The 16,359-nt window shown below is 46.0% G+C and overlaps 1 protein-coding gene across 8 annotated transcripts in view; it reads right to left on the reverse strand.

The window, feature by feature from the left end:
- The window catches only part of KMT2C (lysine methyltransferase 2C), a 979,844-nt gene that overhangs the window by 189,847 nt on the left and 773,638 nt on the right, over positions 1-16,359 (reverse strand). For all 8 annotated transcript variants that reach the window (XM_029588444.1, XM_029588443.1, XM_029588442.1 and 5 more), the window contains one exon: positions 11,390-11,599. In XM_029588444.1, coding sequence (XP_029444304.1) covers positions 11,390-11,599 — 210 coding nt within the window. The remainder of the gene's footprint in view (positions 1-11,389; positions 11,600-16,359) is intronic.

Genomic DNA, 16,359 nt, shown 5'->3' on the forward strand with positions numbered 1-16,359 from the left:
CCCAGAGTCATAAACCTCTTGAGGGAGACGTAAACAAGAGCAAGCCACTAGGGAACAACAAGAAGCTATTTGCAAAGTCATTGCCACTGCTTCAAATGCCTGCTTAAGGATAGTTTCAATCCTTCAATCGTGTACATCCTTCAAGGCAGCTCCTCTCGTCCACTTGGAGACTGCACATACAAATGCATCCACCTTTGGAAAACAAACTCTCTCTAGGGTACAGGCCTTCCAAAACTGAACCTCCTTTGAAATTAGCCTCTGGGGCTCCCCACTCAAGATCAATCAATTTTTGAATGGCCTCCATCACAGGGAAAAAATAAGTGGCTTTACACAGAGAAACAAAAATGGGATTTTTTTCTTTGGCTCAGACATGGAATCTGCCCCCAGTTACTCCCATCATTTTCAAGGTCTGGCACATCAGGGCCGGCAGTTCATCTCTATGGAAGAACTGTAGCATAGTTCTATACGGCTCTAATCCTGGAGGAATTTCACCAACTTCAAGAGAGTTAGGATAGGCGTCATCATCCATGCCATCTGGATCTCTATTAGGTAGTCCCACTGCCACTCTAGGAGTACTCTGGCGCTTAACAGTAGGTCCCGGCAAGGTTTGCACCTGCAACTCTGCCCAGGGAGATTTGGACAGGGCTGCGGACTGTGCCTGAAGAAAGGACTGCAATCTCTGGAAAAATTCTACCCATGAAAATGTAGAATTATCCAGACCAGGAGGTAATTGAGGCATACTCACTGAGCAGCCTTCCCTGCTGAGCAGCGGCCAGAGATGTGTGTCTTTTTTTTTTTTTGTTTAGGATGTCCAAAAAATTCTAGGCGTCCAAGAATTAGGAGTCCCTAAGTGATGGTGCCGTAAAAAACATAAGGGCACAGCAACACTCGACTTGTGCGCCTAGATATGCGGATGGCCACTTAAGGTGCCACTTAACTTGGACGCAGATTACTAGGCCTGCATAACGTTCATAAATTGGACACCCAACTTGGATGCATAGCTAGATGCACACACCGAACCGACAATCCTGTAGAGGGCAGCCCAAAGAAAGCACGTGAAATGCTGTTGAGGCTTACCACGTGGCGTGCAGCAAAAAAGCCTCAGAGCGAGGCAAAGCTGACAGAGGCTGCTCAACTTGCCAGGCTGCCCATATCCCTCGACCTCGCCCAGAGAGCGGGATGAATGTCAGAACGGCGCGCCGTGCACAGAGAATGGGAGATGGAGGAAACCCTACACCAGAAACCCTCCTTCTCTGTCTCTGATTTTTTTTTTTTAAACTTACCTGATCTCAGCCTTACCTGGCTGAGTACAGAGATGGTCTCCTGTCACTACCGCATTCGGCTTCCTGCACCCGCTGCCCTTCAGCTGCTTAGCAAGGCACTTATCTAAAGGACCACGGAAATCACCTCAGGAATTCTCATCTGGGGGAGGGACCTTTTGATATCACCTTATTTCTCCTTTTTCAAATCGAAACAATCCCCAGTAGGGAGATGCACATTCACTATCTGATGGAGATGGAAAATACTGGCAGGCTATAGTCACTGCAGGGGTATAAATACTGTGACGTCAGTTTGCTCCATCTCCAACTGCTAGTAGAGGTGCATAACATACTTGTTCTGGATTCATCTGACTGGACGCTAAGAAAGCAGACTTTGATTTGGAGCTATTTTGTCATAGGCCAGGCTCTCCTCAGACATGGCTGCAGCAGAGATGCTTACAGTGTTGGCCATGGTTTAATTTTCTTTTTCTTAACCCCTGGAGGAAGCAGGCAGAATGGATTACTTCTAATCTTCACTTCCCCATGAGTAAGTAGGCAGAGCAGAGCCTAGGGAACCATAAAAGCAGCAGACTATAGCACACAATCAATAAGAATGTGCTGGTGTGGGGAAGGCCCTGAGAAGTGGATCAAGCTACTTTCAGAAAGGAAAAGGATGAGCAATGTTAATGAGACTTCTATCTGAGGTGGCTGGCCTGAGCTTTGAGGGGTAGCTGGCTGTGGAAACAGTGAATCTACTGGAAAGTGAGAGTAGCAAGAAGGGTTGAGAATGGGAAAGGGAGAGGGCTGCTGCAGGTTGAGGATGGCATCAAATTTACATAATAATGCAGCAGTGTCGGGGCAGGTGGGAAGTCACTGAGCAAAACAGAAGCAGCACCATAGCACCACAGCAAATGATGTCTGAGCCACTGCTAGCAGTGTGGTTGACTTATTATTTGGCAACTGATTCAAGAGCTGATAGATTGGCAAAAGACTAACACCAGCCCAGGAATCCAGGATATTTAAGAGATGTAACTAAACTTGGGGGGGGCCCAATCGATTTCATGGATGGAAGGTGTCTGCAGTTCAGTTTGCTCATCCCTGGTTTAGGATGTGCTCTACTTAGATAGGAAAAATGTCAAATTTTATTTGGAGACTTTTTTGTCTCAGTTCTGCCAGCCTCCAGGTGTATCTTTCAAATATTAGCTTGGTATGCTTTTGGGAGTTGTTGAAGCACATGCTGCACAGAAAGTACACTTGAGTCACAGATAACCCGGGGGCCAATTTTGAAAAAAATCCCCCGGGCTGATATTTGCCTGCAATATACCCCTGTTTCTGACTGTCTCTTAATCTGTTCTGCTGAGCACAATCTGCATTTGTTTGAATCGTGTTCTTGATATGGAAAATACTAGGTGCATTCCAGCATTCTATCATAAAGGGCTCCAGGAGAGATCCGGGAAACTACAGACCAGTTAGCCTGACTTCAGTGCCAGGAAAAATAGTGGAAAGTGTTCTAAACATCAAAATCACAGAACATATAGAAAGACATGGTTTAATGGAACAAAGTCAGCATGGCTTTACCCAGGGCAAGTATTGCCTCACAAATCTGCTTCACTTTTTTGAAGGAGTTAAACATGTAGATAAAGGTGAACCGGTAGATGTAGTGTATTTGGATTTTCTGAAGGCATTTGACAAAGTTCCTCATGAGAAGCTACTAGGAAAGTAAAAAGTCATGGGATAGGTGGCGATGTCCTTTCGTGGATTACAAACTGGCTAAAAGACAGGAAACAGAGAGTAGGATTAAATGGACAATTTTCTCAGTGGAAAGGAGTGGGCAATGGAGTGCCTCAGGGATCTGTACTGGGACACGTGCTTTTCAATATATTTATAAATGATCTGGAAAGGAATATGACGAGTGAGGTAATCAAATTTGCATATGATACAAAATTATTCAGAGTAGTTAAATCACAAGCGGATTGTGATACATTGCAGGAAGACCTTGTGAGACTGGAAAATTGGGCATCCAAATAGGAAATTAAATTTAATGTGGATAAGTGCAAGGTGATGCATATAGGGAAAAATAACCCATGCTATAGATACACAATGTTAGGTTCCATATTAGGAGCTACCACCCAAGAAAGAGATCTAGGCATCATAGTGGATAACACAATGGAATCGTCAGTTCAGTGCTGCAGCAGTCAAAAAAGCAAACAGAATGTTGGGAATTATTAGAAAGGGAATGCGAATAAAATGGAAAATGTCATAATGTCTCTGTATCGCTCCATGGTGAGACCGCACCTTGAATACTGAGTACAATTCTGGTCGTCGCATCTCAAAAAATATATAGTTGCAATGGAGAAGGTACAGAGAAGGGCGACCAAAATGATAAAGGGGATGGAACAGCTCCCCTATGAGGAAAGACTAAAGAGGTTAGGCCTCTTCAGTTTGGAGAAGAGACAGCTGAGAGGGGACATGAAAGAGTTTAAAATCATGAGAGGTCTAGACGGGTAAATGTGAATCGGTTATTTACTCTTTCGGATAATAGAAGGACTAGGGGGCACTCCATGAAGTTAGCATGTGGCACATTTAAAATTAATCAGAGAAATCAAATGTTGCTTACCTGTAACAGGTGTTCTCACAGGACAGCAGGATGTTAGTCCTCACATATGGGTGACATCACAGGATGGAGCCCAATCACGGAATACTTTTGTCAAAGTTTCTAGAACTTTGACTGGCACCTACTGGGCTTGCCCAGCATGGCACTAAACATGCAGCCAGCAGGGGTCCCCCTTCAGTCTTGTTTAAAGCTACAGGAATTGCCGAAAAATAAAATAAGAAAAAGTAATGAACCCAACACCATGGGGTGGCGGGCGGGTTTCGTGAGGACTAACATCCTGCTGACCTGTGAGAACACCTGTTACAGGTAAGCAACATTTGCTTTCTTACAGGACATGCAGGATGGTAGTCCTCACATATGGGTGAGTACTGAGCTGAGGATGTCTGAGAATGCACCAAATGTACGCAGATGTGCAATAGGCACTAGGACTGGGGTGAAATTTGGTAGAGGGCATACTGAACCCTAACGGGCAGGCGGAAGGGTGTTGGTACGTCAAGTTGTAAAAAGGGTTGCACAAGACATGCTGGCTGAAGATGGAATCTTGTCTTGCGGCCTTGTCTAAGCAATAATGGGCTGTAAAGGTATGGAGAGAACTCCAGGTAGCAGCCCTGCAAATGTCAGGAAGCAGCACCGAGCTTAGGTGTGCTACTGAAGTCACCATGGCCCTCACAGAGTGTGCTTTAACGCGGTTTTTAAGTGGAATACCTGCTTGCTGATAGCAAAAGGATATGCAGTCCGCTAACCAGGAGGAGAGAGTCTGCTTACCCACAGGCTGCCCCAGTTTGATGGAATGGAAAGCGACAAATTGAGTGTTTTTCCTGTGGGCAGCTGTACGGTCTAGATAGAACGCTAGAGCCCATTTACAGTCAAGGGTATGTAGAGCCTGTTCTCCTGGATTGGAGTGGGGCCTGGGAAAGAAGGTTGGTAGTATAAGGATTGATTGTGAAACTCCGATACAACTTAGGTAAGAACTTAGGGTGCATGCGTAGTACTGCCCGCACCTGCAGAAGTTTACTGTAAGGCGGATAGGTAACTAGGGCCTGTAACTCACTAACTCTGCGAGCAGATGTGATTGCCAAAAGAATAATCACTTTCCATGTGAGATAGCGAAGATCACAGGATTGGAGAGACTTGAATGGTGGTTTCATGAGCCGACCCAAAACCAGATTGAGGTCCCAAGAAGGGTTCGGAGGGCGCAGAGGAGGCTTGAGGTGAAGCAAGCCCTTCAGAAAACGTGTTACGAAGGGTTATACTGAAAGAGGAACATTCCCGACACCTCTATGGAAGGCGGCTACCGCACTGTCATGCATTTTGATGGAGGAGGTTTTTAGACCTGATTCTGATAAGTGCCAGAGAGAGTCTAGAAACTTTGTGGTGGAACAGGTAAAAGGAACAAGGGATTGAGAAGAACACCATGATGTAACCCTGTTCCATTTGTAAAAAGATTTTCTTGTGGAAGGCTTCCGTGAAGCAATCAGGACACCGGAAACTGGCTCCGAAAGGTTAAGTGGCTGAAGAATTAACCTTTCAACATCCAGGCCATCAGAGACAAGGCCTGAAGATTGGGGTGGCGTAGGCACCCATTGTTCTGAGTGATCAGAAGCGGGTCCTTTCCCAAAGGAATGTGCCTGAGAATGGAGAGGTCTTGAAGAATTGGAAACCACACCTGGCGAGACCAGTGAAGTGCTATCAGGATCATGCATCCCTTGTCCTGATGTAACTTCATGAGAGTCTTCGAGAGAAGTGGAAGTGGAGGGAATGCATATAGGAGACCGGTTACCCATGAGAGGGAGAACGCATCGCTTGGCTGAGAGTTTTGGCTGCGAGTGAGAGAGCAAAAGTTCTCTACTTTGCGGTTCTGAGGTGACGCAAAGAGGGCTATGTAGGGGTAACCCCAACGTTGGAATATTGAGTCCGCTACAGTGGGATCGAGGGACCACTCATGTGGTTGAAAGGCACGACTCAGCTTGTCCGCCAACACATTGTCCACTCCTGGCAAGTAGGTGGCCCTGAGGTACATCGAATGGGAGAGGGCCTCCGCCCATATCTGCGCAGCCTCCCAATGCAGTAGGTCGGAGTCCGTCCCTCCCTGTTTATTGATGTGCCACATGGCCACCTGGTTGTCCATCTGAATGAGGATGACCTGGTTGGAAAGGTCATCCTGAAATACCCTGAGAGCATATCTGATTGCTCGAAGCTCCAGGAAATTGATTTGATGTTTGGCTTCCTCTGGAGACCAAGTTCCTTGTGTCTGCAAATTGGCGACATGGGCTCCCCAGCCAAGATTGGAAGCATCGGTGGTGAGAATTATTTGAGGGTCTGGAGCCTGGAAGGGCAGGCTTCAGAGGAGATTGATCTGATTTTGCCACCAGGCTAGAGACTGACGAAGTGAGTCGGTGATGTGGACAGTGGTTGATAGAGGTTGGATGGACTGTGTTCATTGTGACCTTACAGTCCACTGCATGACTCTCATGGCCAAGCGGGCCATTGGGGTAACCTGTACTGAGGACACCATGTGTCCTAGCAGGATGAGGAAGTGGCGTGCAGTCGTGCGGTGCTGAGACTGTAGCTGGTGTGCGAGAGAGATGAGAGTGAGAGTTCGCTGTCGAAGCAGAAAAGCCTTTGCCTGCAAGGTGTCCAAGTCTGCCCCAATGAATGATAAAGTTTGAGATGAGACTAAGCAGGATTTTGCGCAGTTGACGAGAAATCCTAGCGAAGTCAGAGTGTGTAAAGTGAGACGTAGGGATGACAGAGCAGCCTGCTGAGTGGGAGCCCTGATCAACCAATCGTCTAGATAGGAGTAGAAGTGAACACCTTGAGTCCTGAGGAAGGCTGCTACTACTAGGGATGTGAATCGTTTTTTGACGATTTAAAAAAATCGTCAGATATATTTTAAATCGTCAAAAATCATTAGTCGCGATACAATAGAAATTCCCCCGATTTATCGTGAAAAATCGTAAATCGGGGGAGGGCGGGAAAACCGGCACACCAAAACAACCCTAAAACCCACCCCGACCCTTTAAAACAAATCCCCCACCCTCCCGAACCCCCCCAACATGTTTTAAATTACCTGGTGGTCCAGTGGGGGGGGGTCCTGGCGCGATCTCCTGCTCTCGGACCATTGGCGCCATTTTGGCTGCCACTAATATAAACGGCGCCGATGGCCCGATAAAAAAAACCCCCCACCCGACCCTTTAAAATTACCCCCCTTAGCCTCCCCCACTCTCCCAACACATACCTGGTGGTCCAGGGGGGCCGCGGGCAGCGATCTCCCGTTCCCACGCTATCAGCTGTGCTAAAAAAAATGGCGCCGGCGCTACCTTTGCCTCCACTATGTCATAGGGGCGGATAGTGAGGGCAAAGGTAGCGCCGGCGCCATTTTGAATACTGGCAAAACGGCCGGAGTGCAGGAGGTCGCTCCCGGACCCCCGCTGGACTTTTGGCAAGTCTTGTGGGGGTCAGGAGGCCCCCCCAAGCTGGCCAAAAGTCCCTGGGGGTCCAGCGGGGGTCCGGGAGCGATCTCTGGCACGCGGGCCGTATTGCCAATATTCAAAATGGCGCCGGCGCTACCTTTGCCCTGTCACATGGTAAGGGCAAAGGGCCATCGGCGCCATTTTTTTTAGCGCAGCTGATAGCGTGGGAACAGGAGATCGCTGCCCGCGGCCCCCTTGGACTACCAGGTATGTGTAAAAAGTTTTTTTGGGGGGGTTCGGGAGAGTGGGGGAGGCTACGGGGGTAATGTTAAAGGGTCGGGGTGGGTTTTTGGTTTTTTTTTTTTTTTAATCGGCACAGGCCTCACTAAAAAAAATTAGTGATGTGAATTGGAATCGGAGCCGATTCCAATTCACATCTCGTAACGATCAGATTTCCCCCCCCCAGCCGAACCCGATCGTTAAAACGATTGGGCACACGATTCACATCACTAGCTACTACTACGAGGCACTTGGTGAAGACTCGTGGTGCAAATGCCAGGCCGAATGGTAGCACTCGGTACTGATAGTGCTTGGGGCCTACCAGAAATCTCAGGAACCAGCGATGAGATAGAGTTATCACAATGTGTGTGTACGCATCTTGGAGATCGAGAGAGCAGAGCCAGTCTCCTTTTTGCAGAAGAGGAAGGAGGGAACCCAAGGTTACCATCTTGAACTTTTCTCGGTGGAGGTACTTGTTGAGGGCACGCAGGTCCAGAATTGGACGAACACCACCTGATTTTTTGGGGATTAGAAAGTACCGGGAATAGAATCCTAGGCCTTGTTGGGCGTAGGGCACAGGAGGAGGAGGAGGAGGAGGGAGATCTCCTGCTCCAGGAGAATGAGTGGTCGGATGTTTTCCACGTTGGTAGAGGTGGGGAGTCCGGTGGGATGGAGAGAAAGTTCAAGTGATAACCTTGAGAGATTATGGCAAGGACCCACTGGTCTGAGGTGATTGTGTACCACCTATTGTTGAAATGGCACAATCGACCTCCCACTGGTATCTGAAGAAGTGAAAACTGGCTGCTGCTCTCTATGCAGGAGTCAAAAGCCGGAAGCAGGGCCCGGCTGAGGAGCTACCTGCGGCTTTTGTTTCCGCGGTTGACGAGACTGGGTCTTTTGGAAAGGTCTCGTGGAACGAGTCCTAGACTGTGGTGGATAGGACTTCTTTGGACGGAAGAATGACTTTTTAGTATCCTTCCTGAAAGGCTGTTTGGAGGAATACTCTGAGGGCATCAGAAAGAGCTGGCGAAGGGTCTCATGATGGTCCTTGAGTTCCACCACCGTGTGCTGAATCTGTTCGCCAAACAGATTGTCGCCTATGCAGGGCAGATCAGATAATCTGTCTTGTACTTAAGGGCGCCACTGCTATTAATTGTACTTAATTGTACTTAAGGGCGCCACTGCTATTAATTGCATCAGTAGCATGGGTTCTTCTTAGTGTTTGGGTAATTGCCAGGTTCTTGTGGCCTGGTTTTGGCCTCTGTTGGAAACAGCATGCTGGGCTTGATGGACCCTTGGTCTGATCCAGCATGGCAATTTCTTATGTTCTTATGACTTAAGCCAGGCCCATCTTCTTACCGAAATAGCAGTTGCAGATACCCTGGAAGCAGTGTCAAAGATATCATAAGAGGATCTGATTTCATGCTTCCCTGCCTCAAAGCCCTTGTGTAGCAGGGCTTGAAGCTGTTCCTGGAATTGCTGAGGCAGGGACTCTGCAAAGTCCTGTATCTGCTTGAATAAGACCCTGTTGTACTGGGTCATATACAGCTGGTAAGAGGCGATCTGGGAGATAAGCATTGATCCCTGGAAGACACATCGGCCAATGGCATCCAGGAATTTCTGTTCCTTACCTGGGGGAAAAGAAGAGTGGGGTTTTGATCTTTTTGCCCTCTTTTGGGCCGATTCTACAACCACAGATTGGTGATCCAGCTGAGGTTTCTGGAATCCTGGGGCTGACTGGACCAAATACGTGATATCAGCTTTCCTGTTGACTGCAGCAACAGAACCAGGGTGTTCCCAGTTCTTTTTGAGAAGATCCAAAAGACCCTGGTGAATAGGGATGGAGGTTATTTCCTTGGAAGCATCCAGGAATTGTAACAGCTCCATCATTTGATGCCCATCATCTTGCTCAGTCTGTAATTGGAAGGGAACCAATTCAGACATTTCCTTCACAAAATTTATGAAGGATAGGTCCTCTGGAGGAGAACGCTTCCTGCTTTCAGTAGGAGAAGGTGGCGATGGTAAATCATCGGTGTCTTGAGATGAATCATCAGTCCAGGTGTCATAGGGATCAGCACCTGTCCCTGTAGGAACCTGAGAAGGACAAGATGATGGTATTCCTGAAGGTCCTGGTCTAGGATCTGAAGGCATCGAGGGCACCAATGCAGGCATCGAGGACATCGATGGATGGATTAGTGGCGCCGATGGGCGCATCGGCATCGATGGTTGAGGCATTGGCAGGACTCCAGATGGAGGAATGCGGAATGGTGTTTCCCCTCCCGATGACAGGGTAAGTGGGGAAGGTACCGGAGCCATCGGTGACCCTGGATCTATCGGTGGAAAAGCGGCTATGAGTGCTTCCATCTTCGAGAGCAGCGGTGCCAATGCTGCCGGAATGGGATAGATGGTCGGTTCCGTGACCGGCACCGATTTCGTCATCGGGGGACCTTGGAGCCTGTGCATCGCCTCCTGAACCATCCAGTCCAGTTCTTCATGGAGACCTGAAGCAAGCAGCCCCAGCTCCGGAAGGAAAGGAGGAGGCAGAGGCATAGCTGAAGGGACCACCATTAAAGGCAGAGTCGCGGCTCCCAATACTCGTCCGGATGAGAGTTGCCTCGGTGACCTGGTAGCAGAAAGGGTCGGTGCCTTTTCTGGACGGGGTTTCTTCGATGGCGGCTCAGACGATGGCGAGGTCGATGATTTTCCTTCATCGATGGTCTGAGACTTCCGGTGTCGATGACGATGTTTCTCTCTACGATCCGCTCGGTCCTGAGGGGAAGTAGAGGTAGTCAAAGGCCGAGAAGTCGTTGATGCCGGCCGGTCACCGGCTGGTGGCAGATACTGGTGCGAAGTGGATGGTGCCGGTTCAGACGACATCGATGCAATAGACGGCGTCTGAGTTTGAGAACGGAAGAGAAGTTCCATTTTCTCCATTCTGGCCTTGCGACCTTTTGGTGTCATTAAGGCACATTTGGTGCAAGTCAGGACATCATGCTCGCACCCAAGACACATTACACAGACTTTATGTGGGTCTGTTATGGACATGGTGCGAGTACAGTCTGGGCACCGACGGAACCCCGATGCCATGGCCTTTGAAAAGATTTAGCCGCGGTACGGTCGACGGCCAGTAGGCCACGAGGGCCAAACTCGACGGGAACCAACTGAAGACGGGTAAAAACTTACCGGAGTACAGCGGAGTCAAAAATTCGAAGGAGGGACCCCTGTGGGGTATGAAAGTTTTTAGCAATTCTGTGAGGAAAATTCCTGTCAGGAATCTCTGTGGAGATCCTTAACCCGTGTGGTTACTGCTACACGGAAAAAAGAAGACTGAAGGGGGACCCCTGCTGGCTGCAGGTTTAGTGCCATGCTGGGCATGCCCAGTAGGTGCCAGTCAAAGTTCTAGAAACTTTGACAAAAGTGTTCTATGATTGGGCTCCATCCTGTGATGTCACTCATATGTGAGGCCTACCATCCTGCTTGTCCTGTGAGAAAGTTCTTTTTCACTCAACATACAATTAAACTCTGGAATTTGTTGCCAGAGGATGTGGTTAATGCAGTTAGTGTAGCTGGGTTTAAAAAACGATGGATAAGTTCTTGGATGAGAAGTCCATTACCTGCTATTAATTAAGTTGACTTAGAAAATAGCCACTGCTATTACTAGCAACAGTAGCATGGGATAGACTTAGTTTTTGGTTACTTGCTGGGTTCTTATGGCCTGGATTGGCCACTGTTGGAAACAGGATGCTGGGCTTGATGGACCCAGTATAGCATGTTCTTATGTTCTTAAAGTATATCATCTTTTTTACACATTTCTCAAGAAATACCTGTTTCAACTGAGTAAGTGTATCAGCGTTGGAGAAAATATTTTGCTTTTCCTCTTCATCCTTTTTTCTTTTCTTGGCCCAAGGTGTTACCTTCTCTCCAGTTTTCTGAACACGTTTATTTCTTGACTTCTTTCTCTCCTGTTCTGAATCTGTCCTCTGAGGTTGGCTTTGACTTTTACCAAACACACCTTGTAATGGATGCTCTGTCATCTAGTGAGAATGAAAGAAAACTGGTTTATTCATGTAAACAGAAGCTTTCAGAAAAGTTCACAGCCCAAGTTTCACATTATTTTATAACAAGGTTGTATCAAGTCTACATTAACAACCTTCAATAAAAGCAGAAAATTGAGTTTCTTGGGTTTTTAGAGGAATGGATTCAGCTGGTCTTATTTCTTATATACACTATGAATCAGGATTTAAATATCTTCAACTTAATGGGAATTTTATTTTTTAATTGTGTTTTGTTTTTAAGAAAATTCAGTATTAAGCAGATATTTGGTGAGGACACATTTTTCTTGATAATTTTTTTTTTAAATATCTGCAGAACTCAAGTTTTGTAAACAGGCAGTATATAAAGTTTTTCTTTAGAGTCCTGTCTCTGCTTTTCACCTTCATGCTTTGAGCCCCAATCAAGCTTCAATGCTACTTTTAATTGTCAGATTTGCTCAATGTGATTTCTTGTATAGCTGTTGTAGCAGAAGGGCTTACAGGCCTTTATTCTTTATTTCCTTCCCCTTTTAATGCACACTCTAGCATAAGCATTGCAGTTAGTTGCTATGTCCTAGAGAGCAATACTGAGCTTATTCAAGACTTCTCAAAATAATCTCTTGTTTAAGGTTGAGAGTGCTAACTTTGACTCAACTGAGCTGCAGGAACCAGTTTGGAATCATACACTGCTTTCTCATCAGAGATGATGCAGCCCTACCATAGAGGAATGACTGGTCTGAATAGCACTCTCTTACAAACCATGTTTTCATACAATATGCTAACATAATAGTCAATGTCACAAGAAGACCAATTGGTTAATCTAGCCTGCTCAGTTATCCCAGCTACAGAAGTCTGACCACCTGTTGAACATTACTGCTTTACCAGTCAGCTTTTGTTTGCTTCCATCTTGGATGACCATACAAGGATCCTATAGAAATGCTCTTTGCCATCAAGTTCCAAAATAATCTGGAGAGCTACAAATCTAAATTAGCTTTCTAGATTTACATGGCCTTGATGGTCATTACCTGTCCACCAGCAATCTGTCGAGAATGACACTAATGTTTCTTAGAAAGTTATAGCCTGCTGTCTCCAACCCAGCTACCCTTTGGCCTGAAGCTGGGTTGTGCTTCCTTTCTACATCCTTTGTTTTGTCCTGATAAGCCTTCTCCTTGCCTCTGCTCTTGAGAGTAAAAAGTGGTATGACAATACTGCAACTTTCCAATCCTGATCCTACCGTTTTAGACTACAAAATCAGACATGGACCATTATATCCATCTAGCTTGCCCACCCCTGGTACAACATCACTGACCCCCGTTGATCTCTGGACTGCCCCCCCATTTCTTTCCCACCAGCGATACTCTGTGCTTATCTTATGCTTTTTTGAATTTTGTCTTGCAAACCCAGAGGAAGTAAGTCTACATGCAGTAACTACAGCTAATCCTGAGTATACCCTAGAATGCGCAGTGGAAATAGCCTCTACATACAGCAGAGAATCTGCCCACTGATATGCAGCAGAAAGACAACTGACTTGCCAGAAATGTCATTAACTACTCAAGCAAATAAATACAAATAAAAGATCAAACTACTGGTTATAAATAAATTAGCTATAAGATACAGAAACATTTCAATATCAGGGGCAAGAGGGAAGTTGTATAGGGATGTATATGGGATCTAGAAGATGAGGTAATGGTATGTAGTAAGGAGCTGCCTTATGAGTATACATATGAAATCTATTGCCTTTGGGACATTCACTGTTATTCATAAAAAGAGAAACAGCTGTCTGTAATATGAATACAGTTCTATATAAGAATACTAAGATGTTCCAAATATATATTTAATATTGCCTCCAAAGGAACTGAATCCAGGATCCAGACTGAAGTAGGATCTGAAAGTTGAAGGCATTTTTTTTAAAAATTTTATTTAAGGTTAAAGTTCAGCACAGGTAATAACATTTTCAGTCAATGTTAAAACTTATTATAGGTGTACCCTAGTTATAAGTCCATAAAAAATGGAGGAAGACAAATATTTTTCAATAAAGCCATTTATTTGATTGTGGTTTCTGGATTGTGGAATGCGTGCGAGTGATAGAATATGTTCCTAAGGTAGTTGGCAAGGCTGGCTGTGGTGGTGTTATGAATATGATAACTGTTCTGAGATTGCCAGAGTAACTGGGTGGGAGGCTGAGTCAGAATATCTCACATCAGTAGACAAGGAAAGAGTGAGCATATCAATAGTAGGAGCTACCACTAGGAAAAAGATCTAGGCGTCATAGTGGATAACACATTGAAATTGTCAGCTCAGTGTGCTGCGGCAGTCAAAAAAGCAAACAGAATGTTAGGAATTATTAGGAAGGGAATGGTGAATAAAATGAAAAATGTATTGCTCCATGGTGAGACTGCACCTTGAGTATTGTGTGCAATTTTGTACAAAAAAAAGATGAACTGAGAAGATACAGAGAAGGGTGACCAAAATGATAAAGGGCATGGAACAGCTCCCTTATGAGGAAAGGTTAAAGAGGTTAGGGCTGTTCAGCTTGGAGAAGAGACAGCTGAAGGGGGATATGATAGAGGTCTTTAAAATCATGAGAGGTCTAGAATGGATAAATCTGAATCAATTATTTACTCTTTCAGATAATAGGAGGACTAGGGGGCACACATTGGAGTTAGTAAGTAGCACATTTAAAACAAAAAAATTGGAAAAAAATTCTCCTACACTCATCGTACAATTAAGCTCTGGAATTTGTTGCCAGAGGATGTGGTTAGTGCAGTTAGTGTAGTTGGGTATAAAAAAAAGTTTGGAGAAGTTCTTGGAGAAGTCCATTAACTGCTGTTAATCAAGTTGATTTAGGGGATAGCCACTGCTATTACTGGCATCAGTAGCATGGGATCTACTTAGTGTTTGGGTACTTGCCAGGTACTTGTAGCCTGTTAGAAACAGGATATTGGGCTTAATGGACCCTTGGTCTGACCCAGTATGGCAATTTATGTTCTTATGTATGTACTGATATACGCAGAATTGAAGTGGGAAACTGATTCAGTGTGCACCAAGGCGGTATGCACCTGTTGTGAGCAGAGGCAGAGGCATGCAGTTGCTGGAGACATGAGTACAATGAATGAGGTGAGAGGCTGAGTCATCAGTATTTGCTGAAGCAGAAGGCTCTTAGTGCACAAAAAACAATGGTGGAAGGCTGTGTTGTCAGTATGTGTCAAGGCAGGAAGCACGATATTACTAAGAAATCTATAGAACCTTTGGTGAGATAACCTTTAAATTAATTGAATACCAAATTGCCTGGCATTTCTTCATTGGTGACGAACTCCACTTGATACTGTGTGCTATTCTCCACTTTACTGGTGAAGCGAGTAGGCAAGGAAAGCACATAAACTAAACTAGGGAGATCTTGAAGCACCAATATGTTTGGTAGCATGGTCCCTTATTTTTAAAGCTTGTTGCTTCAAAACATATGTAAATCCAAGTTAATAGCACTAAACACGAGGACAGTAACTTTCATACCGGTGCGCAGGCACATATATGTGCACTCATCCTGGCACGTGTCAAGATACACAGTCATTTTATATGATGTGTGCATTATAAAACAGCCCGATTTCATGCCCATATGCGTCAAATTTCAAGTGGGTGTGCGTGCGTGCGTGCATAGACGCATAAATCCCGCTTCTACCACGTAAATCGGAATTTTAAAAGGGGCGTGCATCTACACCAGCGCTTCTCAACCGGTGTGTCGCGTGCTCCCGGTCTCTCCCACTGCGCTTCCTTCCCTGCTGCCATTGCCACTGGGCTATCAGTACGTTCAAGCCCAGTGGGAATGGCAGCAGTGGTAGAAGCAGCAGTGGCACCTGCGGCTGGCCTTTTCTTCTTCCTGAGCACCCCCCTCACCCTCCCCGTAACAGGAAGTGATACGCGGTGGGCGGGAAGGAGAAAGAACTGTGCTGCATGGAAAAATAGTAGCGGCGGCAGCAGCATCGGCCCCCGAGCAATCAAGGCAGCTGGTAATCGGGAAAGGAGACAGCAGCATGAGCCTCCCGCAGCCGATGGGATTCTTCTTTCTTGGCCTGCGGGGGCTGGAGGAGGAGGCTGCAGCAGCTACCATTTGTGCTTGGGGGGGGGGGGGGGAGAGGAAGTGAGTGAGAGAAAGAGAGAGAAGCAGCCAGCCAGCCTGTGTGTGGTTGAGCGAAACTGGTCAGAGAACTAATGTGTGAGTATATGTGAGAGACAATGAAAGTGACTGCAAACTGGCTAAAAGACAGGAAACAGAGAGTAGGATTAAATGGGCAATTTTCTCAGTGGAAGGGAGTGGACAGTGGAGTGCCTCAAGGATCTATATTGGGACCCTTACTTTTCAATATATTTATAAATGATCTGGAAAGAAATACAACGAGTGACTTAATCAAATTTGCAGATGACACAAAATTGTTCAGAGTAGTTAAATCACAAGCAGATTGTGATAAATTGCAGGAAGACCTTGTGAGATTGGAAAATTGGGCATCCAAATGGCAGATGAAATTTAATGTGGATAAGTGCAAGGTGATGCATATAGGGAAAAATAACCCATGCTATAATTACACAATGTTGGGTTCCATATTAGGTGCTACAACCCAAGAAAGAGATCTAGGTGTCATAGTGGATAACACATTGAAATCGTCGGTACAGTGTGCTGCAGCAGTCAAAAAAGCAAACAGAATGTTGGGAATTATTAGAAAGGGAATGGTGAATAAAACGGAAAATGTCATAATGCCTCTGTATCACTC

The sequence above is a fragment of the Rhinatrema bivittatum genome, chromosome 2, assembly GCF_901001135.1.
Source record: "Rhinatrema bivittatum chromosome 2, aRhiBiv1.1, whole genome shotgun sequence".
In the NCBI taxonomy this organism is placed as follows: Eukaryota; Metazoa; Chordata; class Amphibia; order Gymnophiona; family Rhinatrematidae; genus Rhinatrema; species Rhinatrema bivittatum.